The sequence below is a fragment of the Telopea speciosissima genome, chromosome 7 (genome assembly GCF_018873765.1).
Source record: "Telopea speciosissima isolate NSW1024214 ecotype Mountain lineage chromosome 7, Tspe_v1, whole genome shotgun sequence".
Lineage (NCBI taxonomy): Eukaryota > Viridiplantae > Streptophyta > Magnoliopsida > Proteales > Proteaceae > Telopea > Telopea speciosissima.
In genome coordinates, this window is record NC_057922.1 from 62,880,150 (window position 1) to 62,902,137 (window position 21,988).

At 40.0% G+C, this 21,988-nt stretch overlaps 1 protein-coding gene across 1 annotated transcript in view; it reads right to left on the reverse strand.

Moving 5' to 3' along the window:
- LOC122668769 (eukaryotic initiation factor 4A-14-like) overlaps positions 1 to 19,035 on the reverse strand; it is a 73,941-nt gene extending 54,906 nt beyond the window's left edge. Inside the window, exons 1-3 of the mRNA XM_043865302.1 lie at positions 18,766 to 19,035; positions 16,092 to 16,123; positions 15,892 to 16,002 (exon numbers count right to left, since the gene is read on the reverse strand). Coding sequence (XP_043721237.1) covers positions 15,892 to 16,002; positions 16,092 to 16,123; positions 18,766 to 18,960 — 338 coding nt within the window. The 5' untranslated portion in view covers positions 18,961 to 19,035. The remainder of the gene's footprint in view (positions 1 to 15,891; positions 16,003 to 16,091; positions 16,124 to 18,765) is intronic.
- Positions 19,036 to 21,988: the final 2,953 nt, after the last annotated feature.

Genomic DNA, 21,988 nt, shown 5'->3' on the forward strand with positions numbered 1-21,988 from the left:
CCACCACAATGCTGAGAAATGGAGCTCAGACCCAATAATGATCTGGTTGGTCTTTGATAGCATCTCTACCACAGATTGCGAGACGAAATTGCCGCTTTGCCTATCATCAATAAACAAATTAGCAAGATTTCCGTTGGGCAAGGGAACTTTAAACCTAAACACAAATGAAGGCATGGCCAGATTTATAATTGAAATCGCCACGAGCCCACACAAATAAAAGGATACTAAAATCAAGGAGTTAATGGCAGAACTCATAAATAAAAAAAAGTTTATGATAACAAAAGAAGGTGTATGCTCTTTGCCGATGATATCATTTTAGTGAATGAGACAAAAGAAGGGATTAACGCTAAGTTAGAGCTATAGAGATCAACCTTGGAAACAAAAGGCTTTAAGATTAGTAGAACAAAGACGGAGTATATGATTTGCAATTTTAGTCACACTATGACGGATACTCACATGTGTGAATCGAGAAAAGAGAGATGCCGCGAAGTGACTATTTTAGATATCTAGGGTCAATCATAAATAAAAAAGGTCACATAGAGATGATGTTTAACAAAGAATTAAAGTGGGATGGATGAAGTGGAGAGGTGTGCCAGGAGTACTTTGTGACTGACGTATTCCTTTAAAGCTTAAAGGGAAGTTCTACAGGACTGTTGTATGACCGACAATGATGTATGGGGCAGAATGTTGGGCAGTTAAGAAGTATCATATTGAGAAGCTATGTGTAGCAGAGATGAGGATGTTAAGATGGATGTGCGGAAAAACACAGTAGGATAACATATGGAATGACCGTATTAGAGCTGAGTTGGGAGTTGCACCGATCAATGACAAGCTCCGAGAGAGTCGTTTGAGATGGTACGGTCATGTTCACGCCCTAGTAAGGAGGAGTGATATGATTCTGATTGAAGGAGATAAGAGAGCTAGGGGCAGGCCTAAAATGACCATAGGAGAAGTTGTGAGGAAAGGCATGCATTGCCTGTGTCTGGTACCAAATATGACCTCGGATAAAGCCTATTGGAGGGCAAGGATCGATGTTGCATACTCCATTTAGCTGAGATTCTCTTGACTTGCTGGGTTGTGCCTCATTTCATCTACTTTCATTTTCCTGTTATTTTTCATCTTTCATTTGGCATTTTCCATTTTCTTTCTCATCTCATTCCCCATCCCTCTTTCCCATCTCTTCATCCCCCTTTTCTTGTTTAGACCTTAGTTTTCCCAACTGTGTTTTGTTGGATCCATGTAACCGACCCCATTAAGTTGGGATAAAACTGAGTTTGTTGTTGTTGTTGTTATGATAACAATGCCAGAATTGTAAATAAAGAAATCTTAAATGATTCTTGGAGACTAGAGGGTGGGGAAGATAAAGGGAGACAAAACCTAAAGATGTACTAACATAAGTAACATAGAGGATCAACTTGGAAGGACAAGGAAAAAGATTAAATGGGAATAAAAGATAGGGAAAAGGGCATTATTGGAAATAGAGGACTCAAAAGCGAAAATCATACAGAGGGGGTTTGGGGGGTATTCTGAAAGTCGTAATAGGGGGTATTAGGGTCAAGTCGCACAAGGGGGTACTAGGGTCAATCGAACAAAAGCGGAGGTTATTATGCTGACAGAGGTCGTCTTCAACCGTTGGAGAGGGAAATCAACAGAACTACGACAAGGACTTCAACTCCACAGTTCAAGCTCGACCAGAACTTCTGATTCCATAAATCTGGGGCGCTGGTGTGCAGGATTCGACTATGACAAAGGAACCAGGTACGAAGGACTGTGAGTATCTTTATTTTAAACTGTCAGATATTTCTTTAATGTTTCAAGACTTTTAATTTGGGTCCACATCCTTTTATAGACCAGATAGACTTTTAAAAGGATTTATGAGTTGTAATTAGAGTTGGCTAGGGGGTTTTCCAAACCAACTCTAACTCTCTTTATGGCTTTCAATAAAAGGACAGTGTGGGGGTCTTCTTAACCCACAATGTATCTTCAGAAAAAAAAAAAAAGGGCTATTGCTGTTCTCATTCCTGCGTGAAGACCTTGTGTTTGATAAAGGATCCTTGTGTGTGATAAAGACCGGTTGGTGATTGACCCTTCCAAGCACCCTGCAGCAGGAAGCCCGGGTGTTTTACTTTATTCTTATTCTTCTTCCTCCTCCTCCATTAATCAAGTAAGTATTCTTCTGGTTTTCGGCAATTCAAGTTCTCATCTGGAATTTCATATGCAAGTCTTGTTTGACTTGCTTGACTTGTTTGACTTGTTTGACTTGAAATTCAGTTGAGAAAATCTTGCTATCAGATAATCCTCAATTTTTTGAAGAGATGTTCATAGATTATCCTGAATTTTTCGAAGAGATGTTCATCACCATAGAAAAAAAAAGACCATCGACAATAATTTAATCTTGATCAGACCTGCTGATCTGGAGATAATTAAATCTCCCAATTCTGCCCCTGTTTTTTCCAGAGTTAATACCATATATCTAATTGCTACTTGAACCACTGTTTCTGTTAATCAATTCTTGCTGATATTTATGTCACATGATTAGAATCGATTGGCCATTATATTTCTGTCCTGAGTTTTATTCCGAGTAGAAATTTTACTGTTATACCCCTCTACTAGAATCAGAGGGCGGACCTTGGCAAAACAGTAAGGTTGCTCCATTGCAACCTAGAGGTCGCGGGTTTGAGTCGGGAAACAGCCTCTCCGCGAAGCAGAAGTAAGGCTGCATACATTGTAACCCTCCCCAGACCCCGCAATGGCAGAAGCCTCATGCGCTGGATATGCCCTTTCACCCGTCTATTTGTATTACTAGGATTGCTCCACAACTTCAGATCCAGCCCTTGAATTGATCTGATATTTTCAGCAAGTGTTTTATACCCTAAACACAGAACTCGACCTCAGTTTTGAGTTCATCTGACCACCTGATTTTGATTTATGTTACTTTTCCCTAATCTGCAATAGTATTCTCTGAGAAAAATTCTGTTTGGTCCTGTTTTATGTCTTCAATTATAGTACTACATTAGAATCATTTAGAGAGTCTATTTGTTTCTTTATTTAATTAAGTTAGTTGTGCTCAGTTAGGAAGCTTCCAACTTAACCTAGGTTTCTTTTTCTGTTTGGTTTTCTTTTATTGGAGTCACAGTCATGTCAGGTTAGTACGCATTAGAGAGTCCTCTTTAGTTGCAGTATTATTCTATTTTCCATTGTTGGTCTGTTTTATCCAAAAACAATAATTGCCTCCCTCACAATTTTTGGAATGGAAAATTAGTGATTTGGTAAAATATTGAGTGATGCAGGTGCACTGCAGACCGACCCAAACTCATTTGGGTATCCGTGTGAAGATGAAGCGGATCCATGGGTTTGCAGGTTCAGTAGGATATTTTATTTATTTCTTTATTAGGTTTTTAATTAGTTGGGATTTTATCTTGTAATTTTTTATTTTAAATGGGCTACTTAGTGGTAGAGTACTTTCCATACTTTAGTTTTAATAGGCTAATTAATAGTAGAGTTGATTTAGGAATTTAATTTTCAGTATTAGATTACAATTAGCAGTTTTAACTTTCGTTAAATCCCAATTTGTAACCACGCAAGTGGCAGATTTGATGAATAGAATTTTGAGTTATGTTTATTGCTACCGGTGAAGTACAATGGCTTAGCAATGGTTGTGTGACCATCTTCTTCTTCTCCCCCCCTTCTTCTTATGTGATTTCTTCTCTCTCCCCTGCAACTCTGATTTTTCCCAGCTTTCCCTCTTCTCCTAACCGGCCCTCCACCATTGAGGCTGCTGCCTCTCTTGCTCTCTCTCCCTCTCTCCTCTCTCTCACTCTCGTTCTCCTCTCTCCTCTTCTCTCCCTTCTTTTTCTCCTATTAATCCATTGATCTGAACCCACCACCAATAGATTATTCATTCGACCTACATTACAGGAAACCATGGATCATATTTAGTCCAGCTTCATGGTTATGCAATAGAGTAAATTCATTGCCTACATACTGGGTCTTAGCTACAGTCAAGATAGTTCTAATGCTCTTTAGCTATTCCATTGCAGCTTCTCTCTTTATAATTATTGCCAGTTGTTTACAGAGTTTTCTCAATTGTAAGGTTCACTCTCCCATTGGGTGTCTGCTGATTATTCAATCCAGATTATTTCTTGATGTTGTTGATGCCTTCGTCAAGTTCCAGATCTTCTTGAAAATGGGATATATATATATATCATAGTTGTCACGGCGATCCAAGTCGGTGGAGGGGTGTCACGTCGATATATCGACATGTCGACCATGTTTTATTTTTTATTTTCTCTATTTTTAATGCCATTTAGTATGCTATAATATATGTCCTATAACATCAAAAATCAACATGAAAGTGTACTACTAAGACTGAGTGAAATCAGTGAATAGTGATGGACTACTGGCTGTAATAACTATTAAATCCCTCCCCCCCCCTTGTCTCTCGACTCTCTCCCTGTCTCTGTGAGTGTAAGTGTAATTGTGTATGTGTGGGCCTGTGGCTGTGTGCCTGTGTGCAAGGTAAGAAGAAGAAAAAATAAAAAACAAACACCTTCTCTGTGACTGAGCAACCCTGCAACGGCAAGGCAAGAAAATGGAAAAACAAAAAACAAAAAACAGGGATAGTTCGGCTGTAATAAATCCCTCCCCCCTTCTGTCTCTCGACTCTCTCCCTGTCTCTGTGTGTGACACTGTGTGTATGTGTGCACTATGCAGGGCAAGAAGAAGAAAAAAACAATGCAAGGCAAGAAGTCCCAAGGTCTGCGACTGTAAGCAAGCTAGTTGCAAGGCAAGAAAAAAGAAGAAAAAAAACCGAGAGGACTATGGTTACAGCACTGACTGGAATAAATCCCTTCCCCCTCTGTCTCTTGACTATGTCCCTGTCTCTGTGACTGTACAAGCAAAGAACAAAAAAGAAAAAGAAAAAAAAAAACGAGAGGACTATGGTTACAGCACTGACTGGAATAAATCCCTCCCCCCTCTGTCTCTCGACTATGTCCCTGTCTCTGTGACTGTACAAGCAAAGAAGAAAAAAGAAAAAAGAAAAAAAAAAAACGAGAGGAGTCGAGGACTACTAACTGAAATAAATCCCCCCCTCTGTCTCTCGACTCTCTCCCTGTCTCTGTGTGTGTAAATGTGGCTGTGCAAGGCAAGAGAAAAAATATTAAAAACAACGATACTACTGGCTGTAATCACTACCGGAGGCTGGGAGGAGAAGAACTAAAGAAGAAGAAGTTAAGAAGAAGAAGAAGAGGTCTGCCTGGGAGGAGGAAGCAAGGCAAGAGAAAAAAAAAAAAAAAAACGATACTACTGGCTGTAATCACTACCGGAGGCTGGGAGGAGAAGAACTGAAGAAGAAGAAGTTAAGAAGAAGAAGACGAGGTCTGCCTGGGAGGAGGAAGAAGATCCAAATTAAAAAAAAAATAAAAATTTACTCACTTGGAGAGTTGGAGTCCTGGAGATTGCCGGAGAACTGGAGAAGTTCGAACTTCGAACTTGTTCGAAGGCTGCCGAGACTCGAGAGTTGCAGGAAGCGAGGAAGTTACCGTTGCCGGAGTCGAGATCCCTCTCCTCTCGATTTTCCCTTTTGCGTTTTCTATTTCCCCCCATTAGGGTATAAGTTATTATGTTTAATATTTTTAAGTTTTATGATAATGTGTATTGCAGGTGTAACTTTTCAAGTTACACCTCCAATACACATTAACGAAAAAGCATCTAAGTTATTAAATCGTTTTTTAAAAAATATATATATATATATAAACCTGACTTTTATACATTAAATGTTCAAATATCGGTCGACATACCCATATATCGTGGTATGGCATCCATGGCGACGCCATGGAAGCCATATCACTCGATATTTATACATATACCATGGCAGACCTCGATATGCCCTTTCCCCCAGCGCCATGGCGACGCCATGACAACTATGATATATATATATATATATATATATATTTGTTGGGTTCCAGGTCTAAAATGGGTATATATTGCTTTCATTAGTTTTTCAAGAAGATTGTCTTACAATTGTTGATGTCTTCATAAAGCTTTATATGATGCTCTTCAAAATCTCCCAGTTCAAGTGTCTGACACCATTTTAGACCCACATATAAGGAAGAAATCAAGAAACCAAGTGATGCAGGTCCAAGCACTAGGAAGAAGAAGCCTTGACCTAGGCTGCTGTTTTGTTTTTCATTGGAGCCTTCTATACTTAGTTTTTTTCAAGTTCTTTAATTAAGGGCAAATTAGTCTTTTGGCCCTTAATTATTTCAACTGTTTTATTTAATTTTATGGCCCCTCCACGATTTCTTTTAGGAGGATTGCTTTGTTTTTTAAATCAGATTTGGATTAAAAGTCTGATTGTTATTAGGATTCAGATTAGGATTACAACTCCTAATCTGAATAGGATTTTTGGTTCAGTTTTGATTATAAATAGAGCTTAAATGTGGGAGGCTCCCCCACAGTTCAACTAATCAAATTTTGCTTTCAAGCTGCTATTGCTGCCATTGCTTTCTGAGTATTACATCCTTGTGGATCTCAAGGTGGATAGAGTGAGTGGACTTCTGCAACTCCTTGCATCAAGAAGATTGGGAGGTTTCTTCAATTTTCAAGCTGCTGCCTTTGAATTCTTCAAACCATTAAGTTTGTTTAAGTTTCTGTTCATACCTTCTACTCCTTGCCCTCTGACCTAAACCTTCCCTCTTTCCATCGACCCCAATCAGATTACTGATCAGCCTTCCATCCCCTCCATTAAACCTGAAACTCCATCATCAAACCCTAGCTTGATTTTCAAGCAACCATCATCCAGCCATCTGATCATCCCCAAACTTCCATCGAACCTCCCTCTCACCCCCTCCTACACTCGACCCAAGTTACAGCCTCTAATTCCTACCCTTACCCCTCCATCACCATACTCCATTAAAAACCCAAACCCGATAGATAATTCTGCCCTAAAATTGCAGAACCTTCAAACTTCTCCAAACCCTACTATTTTTATCCCTTAATAACCCCCTACACGTGCCCATTAAAACCCTATAAACATTTTCTTCAACATCCAACCCTAACCCTAGTTTTGCCCTAGTTTATCTATTCTGTCCCATTCGGCCAGCATAGTTAAAACTCTGATTTACCTGGCTCCTAGTAGGTCTCCTACCTATCTAGGACTACATTAAGTGGTATCAGAGCCATGGACGAACATGGCAACCCTATTGTGGACCCCACACTACTACCCCCACCTGATCCCATGGCAGTAATCATGGACAGGCTGCAAAAATTAAATGAAAAAGTGACCTGGTTCGAAGAACAGAGGAATACTCCAATTAGGGATAGCAATGATCCCCTTGAGGAGGACAGAATCCAAATCAATTCTGAAGTACATGGAACTCTGGGAAGGAATGAAGATCACAGAGATCATTCCAGAAGTCATTCTAGACACCATAGAGATCACAGAGACAGACGTAGATATGACAGGAACGACAGAGATGACAACGGAGAAGAGCCTCGAAGACCTAATTTTGAGGAATACATGAGATCATACTTCTCTACAGATAAAGCTACTAAGTACTAACAAGAGGTATGATACGCAGAAGGTCAAACTCAAGCTGAAAGAGTTTGATGGGAACCATGATCCCCAGGTGTTCTATGATTGGATTGCTGCCCTGGACGATTACTTTGATTGGTATGACTTGCCTGAAGACCGAAAGATGAGACTGGCACGTACCCAGTAATCAACTCTGCCCGAGAATGGTGGCGAAAAGCAGACATGGAACTTGATGGCCATGCGCCTACTACTTGGGAAGACATGAAGTATGATTTGAGGGGAAAATACTTGGCCCAGACATTACAGAGCTCAGATGCAAGATCAATTCAACTCCCTACGACAAGGGACTATGTCTGTAGCTGAGTACACGCAGAAGTTCGATGCTCTCTCCTCTCGTACTGACACTAGAGAGGGAGCTACTCAGATGTTGTCTCGGTTTCGGCTAGGATTGAGATCTGACATTGTTAAAGCTATTGGAGTTGCTATTGTTCGAGACATCAAGGGCTGCTTTGAGAAAGCCCTGAAGGCTGAAGACCTATTGAGTACCAATAGAAGGTTTGTCCCCACTACTGTCGACTCCAGGAAATCTTTTCAGCATCCAAAACAACTAATGGTTACAATAGAGGTAACAACACTACTGCTGGTTCTACACGAACAGCCTATTCTACTGATAGTGCTCCTCGTGTAGACAACAAGGGCAAGGTTCCCATGACTAGCAATGATCCTAATACATGTTACTATTGTAATGAAAAGGGTCACTATGCCAGAGATTGTCCCCAAAAACACAAACTTGTTCATGTGGCTGCAAGAGAAGATGAAAACCCTGATGGTAGTGACGAACAGGGTATATATGCATTACCCCCTAATGATGATGATGATGGTGATGGGGCTGCTTACATTGAAGATACCCAAGGTATTCATGTTGTAGCACGTATATTGAGTGCTGAAACCAAAGGTGAAGATTGGCGACGTAGTTGCATCTTCTATACTCGCATGCAAGCGGGAGAACGCACTGCCCAGATAATTGTTGATAGTGGCAGCTATGTTAATGTTGTTTCCGAAGGCTTTGTGAAGAAGGCAAATCCGAAATTTGAAAAGCACCCAATGCCTTACAAAGTCTCTTTGCTGAATGGGAATAAACTAGACGTGAACAAGAGATGCTATGTCCCCCTGCAGGTCCAACACTATTCGGAGGAGGTTTGGTGTGACATTATTCAGATGAGAATGACTGATGTTCTACTGGGAAGACCATAGCTATACGACAATGATGTTGCCATCCTCGGAAGAAAAAATCAGTATGTGTTTCAACACAAAGGAAAGCAAGTTGTCTTTTATCCTCTCAATTTACCTGAAGAGATGCACAAACGCTGTACCATGGTTCAAAATCTCGCGATATTTCGCCGAAATATCGCTTAATTTCGTATATCTCGAGCTTACCGAGATGCGAAATCAGGTCGCAATGAAAAATACCATATTTCGTCGATATCTCATGAGATATCGGCGATATCTCGTGAGATATCGGCGAAATATGGTATTTTGGCTTAAAGTGTCACGTGAAGGGGGCTTTAATACAATATTTCGCAGATTTCGGTCCATATTTCGACGAGAGCTGCATTTGCTAAGGAATTTCAGTCTTTTGCCTATTCTTCCACTCTTCCAAGCTCTCATCCAACACTCTAGCCATTGTTCAAGCACATTCTGTCGGATTTTCGCGGTAAACTCATCGGAGGGTCATCTAAGCTCATCATCCAAGCCTTTTTCCACTATTTAAGGTAAATTCTATTCCTCTAAAACTATTTTTTGAAAAGACTATGTACAAATTTTGTTGGATGGTAATGATATTAATATATGTTAGACACGGAGGCCGATCTATAGCCTCACGGTGTCGAAATTTTTTTCATATGTATTTTTTTTTTTCTGGTTTTAAAAATTCATTTTCCTACAATTAAAATAGGAAATAATTAGGGGTAATATGACTTAGATGGTAATGAATTAAATATATGTTAGACACCAATGGCCGATCTACGGCTTCACGGTGTCGGATTTATTTTTCTGCTCTTAAATAATTATTTTAATTTTCAGAAATTAAGAAAAATATATAAAAAATTAAAAAAACAGAAATAAATAGGGAAAAATATGAGTTTTAAGTTTAAAAAATAATGAAAAAATATGAAAGTTATTTCTATATGTTTTGAAATGCATTACATGTATATTATGTTTACTAATTTTTGGTTTTTTTGTGTTAGGTCAATACTTATATTAACATTCTATATAAAAAATTGGTTTTAATTATGTGAAAAATATAAGGGTTAGGGGAAAACTATTAAAAAACTATACAAGTGTATTAGTAATCTAAAAGTGTCAATTGAAGTGCATATGTGCATCTACATTAGCAGTTTAGCACTTGTAATTTGTACCTTAAGTTGTGATTTCATTGATCTATGAACTTGTGAGTTGTGACTTGCGAGTTGCGAGTCTTGTGACTTACGAACTTTGACACTTAGTGTATTGCCTTTAAGGCTTTAAGCGAGTTATTGAATATTATGGAGTTTATCAGAATCATGGTACTCATCAATGTTTATTGGCTTTAACTTGATATGTGATGAAGTTAAATACTATTATTAAATATTAACTGCCTAATCTATGTGTATTTAACTATTTATACATTAGGGTCGCTGTATGTCAATCAAGGGTGCAAGCCCAAAACACCAATTTGAATTCACATTTTTACAATTTTATGGTTTAAATGTGTTTATTAAGCTTAAATAAGGCTGTCCATGAAGTTTCGAGGCCTAGATATGGCCAAATACTCCCCTAGATGGACCCCGAAATATTGCAGAAAAAATGCAATATTTCGGTCATATTTCGCGATATCTCGGATATTTCGGATATCTCGGTAGGCCCGAGATACCGATATATCGCGAGATATAGTACTATGCGCTGTACCATGCGCACCAATCAGAAGGGGACAGAATCTGAAGGTAAATTGTTGGCTGTTCCACAGGAGTTTGAGCACACTAGCCATGATTCAGGCTTGGTCCTTGCCGTAGTGACTCAGGAAGCTGCTGCCCAACAAGAAGCACAATTAGCACAACCCATTAAGGATCTCTTACACGATTTCTCTGATGTGGTGCCCGAGGAACTGCCAAATGAGTTGCCCCCATTGAGAAATATTCAGCATGTGATAGACTTGGCCTGGTTCTATTTTGCCAAATCTGCCCGCCTACAGAATGAGTCCTACAGAGCATGAAAAACTCAAGAAGCAAGTTGGAGAGCTGCTCCAAAAGAGATTTATTGAAGAGAGTCTCAGCCTTGTGCTGTTCCAGCCCTGTTGACTCCAAAAAAGGATGGTTTGTGGCACATGTGCGTGGACAGCAGAGCCATTACCAAGATTACCATCAAGTATAGGTTCCCAATTCCTAGGCTTGATGATATGTTGGACATGCTGTCCGGCTCTATGATCTTCTCTAAGATCGATCTTCGTAGTGGTTATCACCAGATTCGCATCCGGCCTGGAGATGAATGGAAGACAGCCTTCAAGACCAAGGATGGACTGTTCGAATGGAAGGTTATGCCCTTTGGTCTGATGAATGCACCTAGCACATTCATGAGAGTCATGACACAGGTACTTCATCCCTTTATTGGAAAATTTCTGGTTGTTTATTTTGATGACATTTTTGTGTACAGCAAACATCCAGATGACCATATTGACCATTTGAAACAAGTTATAAGAGTGCTCAAGCAAGAGAAGTTGTTTATTAACTTGAAGAAGTGCTCCTTCATGCTGCCCAAGGTTGTTTTCCTTGGTTTTATCATCTCTTCGAAAGGTGTTGAAGTTAATCTGGAAAAGGTCAGGAGCATTGTTGATTGGCCTACTCCGAAGACATTCACTGAAGTACGGAGTTTCCACAGTTTGGCATTGTTCTACAGGCGCTTTGTTCACAACTTTAGTGCCATCATGGCACCCATAACCGAATGCACCAAGCAGAGTAAGGGAAAGTTTGAATGGACAGCAGCAGCCCACAAAGCATTCCAAGTGATTAAGAAAAGGATGACTGAAGCCCCAGTGTTACACCTACCCAATTTTGACCACATATTCAAAGTTGCTATTGATGCTTCCCATATCGGCCTAGGAGGAGTACTTATGCAGAATGGACACCCTATTGCCTTCTATAGTGAAAAGCTTAATGATGTCAAAACTAGGTATTCTACCTATGACATTGAGCTTTATGTTGTTGTTCAGGTGTTGCGACATTGGAGGCATTATCTTATTGGCAAAGAATTTGTCCTGTACATTGATCATGAGGCACTCAAGCACCTCCACTCTCAAAAGTCCATTAGCACTAGGTGTGCAAAATAATGTAATCCTAGATAGGTAGGAGACCTACTAAGAACCAAACAACAGGATCAAATAACAAAAAAGGCTGCTGGTTCAAATGGACAACACTAGGATTTAGGTCAATTCCTAGGGTTAGGGTAGGATAATAGGAATATAGTTTATACGATTAAACTAGGCAGGTTTTGGGGAGTTCAGAAAGCTAGATTTGGTTAGGCTTAGATGAGAATTCAAAATTCCAGAAATTAGGGCTAAGGTTTCAGGTTTTGGGTTTTAGAACTTAGGTCACATTTAGGGTTTTGAAAGACAAATATGGGCAGCAGCTTGAGTCGAGTGTAGGGGGTGTTAAGGAGAGGCTGTGGTTTGAATTTGAAGTAATTCTAATGGTTAAATATGGCTGGGTAGCAAGATCTAGGGTTTAATGGAGTTAGGGTTTGTGGGATTCAAACCAAAAATAAAGGGGATCGTTTGGGGGAAAGGATTAGAGGGTTAAAAGAAAAAATTGGGTGTCAAACTTACTCTGGCAGCAGCTTGAACAGATATGAAGGATAGAACCACCATCGAATTGAAGAAGATCCTCCCATCCGTCACGGCGTAAGGAATCAACCGGATTCCACCAGTCCCTTTCCACCTTGATAGAACCACAAGGATGCACACTCACAAGGAGCAACACTCAACAAAGCAAAGCAGCAGCAATGGCAGCAAACAAAAGCTTTTCATTAATCAAATTCGTAGTCAATGCTGGCCTCCTTTACAAACCTATATGGAAGACTCAAAAATAGACTTGGACACTAAAAAAGAAAGGCCTAACCCTATCCCTAACCTATTAGGTAACTTAAACTGACTAGGAAACTAGAATACTAAAGGAAATAAACTCAAAACATGGCTGGACTTATAGAGACCTAATCCAGCCCAACTTACATCACATGACCACTTAACCAAGTCACATGATCACTTAAATTGAACCAATTGGATGCAACCAATTTGAACCGGTTCAATTAAAAAACATAAAAATAAACTAAGTATTGGGCTAATCCCGTATGCAACCTATATACCCCTAGTTTAGGCTCATTAAAGGCCCAACATATATATATCCCAACCCTAGACTTATTCCTAATAAAAGAAGCCCAGTTTGGTGATAATTCTACATCACTAAATGGGTTGCTTATCTACAGGAGTTTAATTTTGCCCTCAAGTATAAGCCAGGAAAGGAGAACACAGTGGCTGAAGCACTGAGCAGAAAAGTCCTGACTTTGAACACATTCTCAGCCCATGCACTTAGCATCGAGCAGATCAAAGAAGAGTATGCTAGTGACAAGGACTTTCAGGTCCTATATGCTGATTTGAAGTAGGGTGGACAGCACCCTAAATATTCTATGCATGATGGTTACCTATTTTTAGGAACACGACTCTGCATTCCCGACTCGTCCCTACGGCAACACATTATAAGGGAGTTACATGGAAGAGGCCTAGGAGGACACTTTGGGAAGGATAAAACCATCTTGCAGGTGACTGATCGGTATTATTGGCCTCACTTGGCCAAGGATGTAGAGCATGTAATCAGGAGATGCCGAGTTTGCCAGTAGCTAAGGGTGCCAAGCAGAACACGGGTCTCTATTCACCATTGTAAATCCCTCGACAGCCCTGGTTTGACATCAGTATGGATTTCGGACTTGGGCTGCCCCCTACCAGAGAGAGATTTGACTCCATCATGGTGGTAGTTGACAGATTCACCAAGATGGCTCATTTTATCCCCCGCCAAAAGACACTTGATGCTTCCCACATTGCCAAGTTGTTTTTCAAGGAGATAGTCCGCATCCATGGGTTGCCGAGTACTATAGTGTCTAATCGAGATGTGAAGTTTATGAGCTACTTCTGGAAGACTTTATGGCTGAAGACAAACACCAAACTTCTGTTCTCTACTGCATTCCACCCACAGACTGATGGGCAAACAGAGGTGGTCAACAGGAGCCTTAGTAATCTATTGAGATATTTGGTCAGAGATTATGAGAAGACATGGCCCTCCATCCTTGACATTGCTTAATTTGCTTACAATAGCTTGGTGAATAGGACCACTGGACGTACCCCTTTCGAGATTCTTCTTGGGATACAGCCCAAACGTCCCATTGATCTTGTTCCCTTACCCCCTCAAGCTAGGGTAAGTGTGAAAGCAGATGAGTTCCTCTGCCACATCATCGAGGTACACGCCGATGTTCGAAGGAAGATAGCACTCAGTACTGAACATTACAAAGCCACTGCTGACAAGCATCGCCGGTTCGTTGAGTTCAAGCCTAGAGACATGGTCATGGTCAGGGTGAACCCAGAGAGACACCAGCCGGGTGTCAACATGAAACTCCATCTGAAGAAGATGGGTCCATACAAGGTGATGAAACGTATTGGACCCAACGCTTATGTTCACGAGTTGCCTGCTGCTATGGGCATAAGTGATGTGTTTAATGTGGCTGATCTCTACTTGTACACGGGACATTACTCAGACAATGGTGATTCGGAGGATATGCTGAGGTTGCCCCAACTCAAGCCACCCACTGAGGATGTAATCGAGGAGGTCCTAAATGACATGCATAAGACCACTCGACATGGCACAAGTTACCATTCTTTCCTTGTCAAGTAGAAAGGTCGCCCATGCCAGGACAGTACTTGGATCCATGCAGACTACTTCAAGAGGCTTGATCCCAAGTTGTATGATCATTACATGGCCTTCACCCATTCATCGGAGATGAATGTTTCTAAGCCAGGGAGAGCTGAGCAGGTCCAAGCACTAGGAAGAAGAAGCCTTGACCTAGGCTGTTGTTTTGTGGTCAAGGCTGCTGTTTTGTTTTTCGTTGGAGCCTTCTATACTTAGTTTTTTTCAAATACTTTAATTAAGGGCAAATTAGTCTTTTGGCCCTTAATTATTTCAGCTGTTTTATTTGACTTTTATGTCCCCTCGACGATTTCTTTTAGGAGGATTGCTTTATTTTTTAAATCAGATTTGGATTAAAAGTCTGATTGTTATTAGGATTCAGATTAGGATTACACCTCCTAATCTGAATAGGATTTTTGGTTCAGTTTTGATTATAAGTAAAGCTTAAATGTGGGAGGCTCCCCCACAGTTCAACTAATCAAATTTTGCTTTCAAGCTTGCTGCTATTGCTGCCATTGCTCTCTGAGTATTACATCCTTGTGGATCTCAAGGTGGATAGGGTGAGTGGACTCCTGCAACTCCTTGCATCGAGAAGATCGGGAGGTTTCTTCAATTTTCAAGCTGCTGCCTGTGATTTCTTCAAAACCAGTAAGTTTGTTTAAGTTTCTGTTCATACCTTCTACTCCTTGCCCTCTGACCTAAACCTTCCCTCTTTCCATCGACCCCAATCAGATTACTGATCAGCCTTCCATCCCCTCCATTAAACCTGCAACTCCATCATCAAACCCTAGCTTGATTTTCAAGCAACCATCATCCAGCCATCTGATCATCCCCAAACTTCCATCGAACCTCCCTCTCACCCCCTCCTACACTCGACCCAAGTTACAGCCTCTAATTCCTACCCTTACCCCTCCATCACCATACTCCATTAAAAACCCAAACCCGATAGATAATTCTGCCCTAAAATTGCAGAACCTTCAAACTTCTCCAAACCCTATTATTTTTATCCCTTAATAACCCCCTACACCTGCCCATTAAAACCCTAAAAACCTTTTCTTCAACATCCAACCCTAACCCTAGTTTTGCCCTAGTTTATCTATTCTGTCCCATTCGGCCAGCATAGTTAAAACTCTGATTTACCTGGCTCCTAGTAGGTCTCCTACCTATCTAGGACTACATTACCAAGTGTGTGCTTTACTTTATTTACTGATGAATTTATTCACCTGGATAGAGATCTTAGTTTAACTGTATCAGCATTCAGCATTTCAATTATCTTTCAAAGCAAATGAGTGACACACATGTTTCTCTCTGAGTGAAAGTGTGTGATTGTGCATTTATTTGAAAGAATATAGCAAATAATAGAGAGAGAGAGACCTTAATAATAAAGAATCTTCCCCATCACCATAAAATTTGACATCATAAGCTGGTCCATCGTGTCCTTGAACGGAGCAAAGAGGTTCAGCCACTAAATAGCCAGGCAAAGGCCTCCATATGAAAGCCAACAACTTGCAATTAGATCGTTATGGAGATGGCACTAAACAAAGCAATACAAAACGTAAAATACTAATACTCACTGCTGATTCCTTGTCCTACCAACATTTAATGACTGCACAATCTCATTTGTACATGGAAAGAAGATGGGGGTGGGGGTGAAAATATCAGTAAACTCAGTTCTTGGAAATACTAAAGCAGTCAGATGTCAGCTTGTATAGACTCGAGAAAGAAGGCAAAGCATACATATAAATGGCAGAATTAAAGTCGTCATCACACATCTATACTCAATATCATCCTGATGCAAGCATTCCAAATTGATTGGGAGTAACTAAGCTTAATTTTGAAAGCCCATGGGTTATAAAGGTGTTAAGCTGAACGTTTTGGGTTTTTATTGTAACTGGGCCACTTTAAAAGCCCATATTGTGGGATTAATGAATCTATATCGGATTAGGTGTTAGTTTTTAGTTTCAATTTTGGGTTTTAAGAAGATTTGGGTTAATACTTAGTTTCCACTATTCACTTCAAGTATGTTTCTAGGACACTCTATTTTTTTTTTTAATTTTCTTAATCATCAACTCAACTCAAGGGAATTGAGGAAAATTCTAGAATATTCTCATTGTCAGAAATAGAAAATTATGGAGTCTATAAGTCTATAAATATGTTGACTGATTAGCCATGTAATGTAAGTGTTTTGAAATAAATTAATGAGAATTTACTAGGAATGCAGGACAGCAATTCAGTGGAGCTTGAGATGAAGCTTATTGTGGGGTAAACTTCCACAGGTCACAACATAATTAAAAAGGTACTTTCTGTTTCTTCTCTTCTGGTACAACAACAACTCAACCTTAAAAAGCTATTTTCTGTTTCTGTTTCTTCTCTTCTGGTAACTGTCACTATACTACAGTTATGTTTTCTCTGCAGTTATAACTTATAACACTCCTTTCTAATGTAAGGTCAGATTGTAGACAACCTAACCCCAATATTACCCACAACAGTGCCAAACAGTTCCAGCAATAGGAGTCAGCAATCAGCAACTAAACAAGGCTGCTGCAGGCCACAGTCAGCCAGAAAAATAGCAAACTCAGCATTCTTGGTTATGACCAATGGATGGGCCTGACCTTTTAAGCAAAGAGAGGTCCAATAGGAGGAATGAATCTCTGACAATTTCAGACCAAGCTAATGGTCGGATGTGGAGATAACAATAGGTCACCAAATTAGAAACTTAAGTGTGTATAGATCAAACCACCCAGCAAAAGAGGACCATATTAGGATCGAAGGAAACTCTTAAGATGCAAGGATAAGCTCCACATCTGAGCTGATTTCAATCAACAGTTGTAGTGATATGACTCCTTCAAGTTGCAGCAGCAGTAACCTCCAGAATAGACCAGCTGATAGCACAGATTAAGGGTTCTCAGTAGCTTGCTGATCTAAAGTCAGACCTGACCCAAACTCAGATCGAGTGGGCCTCCTTGTGATAAGATGTGATCCCAAAACTTGCACCAACAAAGGTCACTCAGTTGCAGAGAAATCCAGACTTGAACCAGCAGCAGGAATTAGAAACTAACCTAGCCGCAAGGTGTAATTAGTGCCACAGATCAGTAACCAAACTTCAGAAGGTGTGCAGCTATTTGGTGGACTCCATAAGAGACTAGTAGCTTCAGTAATGGAGCTCGATCACCTAGTTGCTGGTGAAGGAAAAAAATAGAAAGTAAGGAGGAAGGAGATCAACTAGAAGAATGGGGGTCAGAGATAGATGGCTATCTCAGCCTGGGCATCTGACCCTTCTCAGCCTCTCTCAGGACAATGCATTGCAAAACAGCAACATAACTTCATACATTAAATTGTGGGGGAGGCCTCTAAGGGCCATTACAATATATAGACTCTAAGGTTGAGCCCAAAATAGAAGCAATAAAAATAGAAAGTCTCTAAAAAAGTTGAGACTTGAGTTACAAGTAATTAAACTTTGCTAAGTAATCAAAAAGGAAAACAACTAAAATAGAAACTCTAACTTAGCTTAGACTAAAAAAAATAGAAACTTCTAAATAAAAACTAAATCTACTTTCCAAATCTGAAATTAGAAACTATATCTAGCTATTACAAGGAAATAGAAGGTAGCTAAAATAGAAAGTAAATATTGTTCTCCAACAACCATCCCTGATGTAACCCAGCATTCAACCAACTCTGCTCTGGTCGCATGGTATCCTTGGCTCCATCCCAACCCCACAGAGTTGAGAGATTCCAGCCACTGACAGGCCCCACCAGGAACCCCTCAGCCCATCCGAACCCTATATCTTCAGTTATCGAAATCTTGTTATTCTGTCCTGTGTAAACGCCATCCCTATTTCCCCAATTCTCAGCCCCCAATCCTTGGTTTAAGGTTAGGGTTTGTGGCCCTCCATCAAATCCACAACAAAATTAATAGACTCTACAGAAAACCTCACGAATTAAAAATGAGCCACGTTGAAGCTTGAATGATACATTATGGAAAAGACCTTCAATGAAAGCAGTAGCACAACATAAAGCGAGGAATACACACGTATAGTGCAATGAATACGCATCATCTACAGTTCATTATCGAATTTAAACGTTAAATAATTGTAGCCAAGTGTTGCAAATCCAAAACACTCGAACCACTCAAATTTCCTTCCTAGGCGAATGACATTGTAATTGTAGAGTCGTACTTCGAACAATACTATGATTGAATAAAGGTACGATTAAACAAACTCAGATAAGGAAAGGAATCCGAATACTCACGTGTGAAGAGATGCAGGAAGAGATCGAGTAGGGAGCAATGGATCCGTTGCTTGAAGCAACGACGATTATCTCTGGGCTAGGGTTTTGAGATGGAGCGAATACATTTCTGAATATAGTTCGAAATTGGAGTTCTCTATCCTGCAAAATGCTGTTCCTGTAACCATCTTCGTTCCAATTCGTCGCGTCTCCTCCCATTTTAGACTACGAAAGAGAAGAAACTGAAGCTGCTTGGGGAAAGTTAAAAAGAGTTAACTCTGCTACTCATAAGCCGATGACGTTAGAAATGGAAGCCTATACCGGGCGAAAAAAAGAAAACACTTGCGCGCCAAAAAAGAAATAGAAAGTGGACCGTTGACTATGTTGGTGTGATCTGGGATCCTGTACGTTGGATTGGAACCTTCTCTACTCTTTTGGACAGAAATAAGTTAACGTGGAAGTGAGCTACACGGCAGGAAGTATTGGCATCTTCCATACTAAGCCAATAGATGCACTTGAAGGAGTGTCTCAAGATTTATATACATTGGACTCATATGGTTAGTAGGAGAGCGAAGATTAGACTTTAGAGTGTCACAATGTGAGATGACATGAACTATTTGGTAATAGGGCAAGGAATCGTTGTCTGACTGTGTAGCACCTGCATCAGCATGGGGGCCAATGAGACCGCACATAGGGGCTCCTGCATTGACCAAGTGGAATCTTTTTGTAAGGGGCACAACTTTGGCTCAAACAACTAAACAAGCTCAAGCCCACTTGACTATTTTTTGGAATGTGGTTGTAAATCCAAATCTATAGACAAATCGGGGTTGGGTTAAGAGTTAATGCATTGGGTTCAATCCTAATCTAAGTTTGTCCTAAATTTTGGGTGAGGGAATGCTAGTCGATGGAGCAACAAATGGTTGGATTGTTTGGGGGAATAGAAACGCAATAATGAGTTTGAGGTCATTTTGGTCACTTCGTATACACAGGTTTCATTTTACGTGGTGAATTGCTCAAAACTATGGAGGTATAGATCCCCTAGTTGGTCACAAGAGCAACGAACATTTTGTCCTAAAAATATTTTAGGGAAAAAGATCCTTGCTAGGTTGTGTGCAGTTCGTGCTAAGAAACAAGACCACTTGAAAATGACCACCCCACCCCCATTGATGCACTAGTGTGCTCTCATTGGCCCCCATGCATATGCAGGGTCCACACAACCCGATCTTCTACCCTTTATTATATTAACAAATATACTTACATGATTTGCTGGATCATGTGTGCTGAATCAGGTGAGCGAGATAGATGCCCTAGGATTGAGATTTTCCAACTCGATATCAATCCAAGCCGATTTTAGGATATATACAAGTCACCATTTAGTTGGGCTTGGGTTTTCAAGATCCCAACCTGGACTAGATCGCCCAAGTTGCAGCCCTAATGTAATTAAGTCCCAAGAATGGTATCCCAGGAGAAATTTATGTTTCAGCCCATGTTTCACAAATAAGACATTAGTTTTACATATAGCATTACTAATGGGTTATTACCTACGATCTGGTTGACAGGTTTTGCATAAGCTCCGCCTAACATGTATTGCATGTAAAACTTATATGCGAGGCTGATTCTTCGAAATCCATCACTTGGGAATTGGGAGATTGCCTCGAATCCTCAGCCGATAAGGCCCACAACATCAATGTATACATGATTACTAAACCAGAACCTGAAATCATACAATTTCTTTTAGACCCAGTGTAGGGGCGGGTCTCACAGCACTACCACGATGCATGCACGCATATGCCTCTATCAATTCTCTTCCACTTCCGATGTGGGACTAAAACTTTACACAAGCTTTAACTACCTTCTACACTACAAAACAAGAAACCAAAATGCAAGGGAGATGTTTTGAAACTAGTTTTTAAAATAAAACAAAATACAACAAGCAATTTAACCCAAATGGAAGACCGATTAGTCAATATCCGCCAACATAATTTGATAATCTCAACTCTATGAATACTTGTGAATACTTATTCCAAGAGATGGGATAAAACTTTCGTTTGTCCCGAAAATAACCCCACCAGAAATGACTTTGGATGGAGTCAAGTTCCTGACAAAGAGATTTAAGAAATAAGCTGATATCTGATAGGTAGAGATTGAATTTAAGACAGATTTAATCAAGGTTGTTTTGCCTGCCAAAGATAAACATTCTTCTACTTTCCAAGTACTAAGCTTGGATTTCATCGGGTACGAAGATATGAGAAATTACGGCATTTAGAACTGTTCATAAAGCATTCTGGTTCCTAAACACAAAGAGTCATCAGTTAAAAAATTGAAACCCAAAGATGTATGATTCTCTGAGAGATATCAGAGCCACAATTCTTACTGAAGTGAATGGAGCTTTGAAATATTGATTTGCTGCCCTAAAACATCCTCAAATAATTGAAGGATAGATTTAGTTGCTAGGATGTCCTTTTCAACTAATCTTAATTAAGTTGAAAAATAAAGAAACACATCGAATATTTGATATAGTACGATTTTAAGTTTAGAATTCTCCAGCTAAGTCCACATTTCATTTTAACCCTATTATACTCTTAATCCACAAGGTGATTTTCATTTGAATGTGCTCTCAAACATTTAAATTCATGAGTTTCATGTGCTCTTACAGTATGAATTCAAGAATTGAGAGTGGAAGTGCCAGCCACAGCCACAGCCCCACGAGGAGGATTCAATCATTAAAGTTGCTTAGTTACATGGTTCACAATCTATAATTGTCACAATATCTAAGCAACCAAAGGAGTTGGAGGGGGCCTGGACACAAAACGACACCAACAAGACATCTAGACGACCAAAGCACCTAGACAACTAGCTAAGCGACGCCTTGACAACTATGCCACACTCGGTAATTGCTTGTAGCCTTTGCATTTTTTAAATGGTAGTAAATTTTTTTGTTCCAACTCAATCCTGTAATCCATTATCAACATCAACATGCTGATCTGAGGATTACCTATTATGAGTCATCACCAACCAGTATCACAACGCATACCACAGAATCAAACAAAAGGGATATCTCAAACCTTGGGTAACTCAAACTCAGATTGGATAACAATAAGTAACTGCGACTGCCTTTCTTCAGGTTCTGGCATTGAGCCATCCATAGGGTATCAACAGAGAGTAGACAAGATCAGTGAGCTAGGACCCAAGAATATTGAGTTCAGTTTCCTGAAGTTGATGGACCAGGCGTTTTAATCTCATTTCG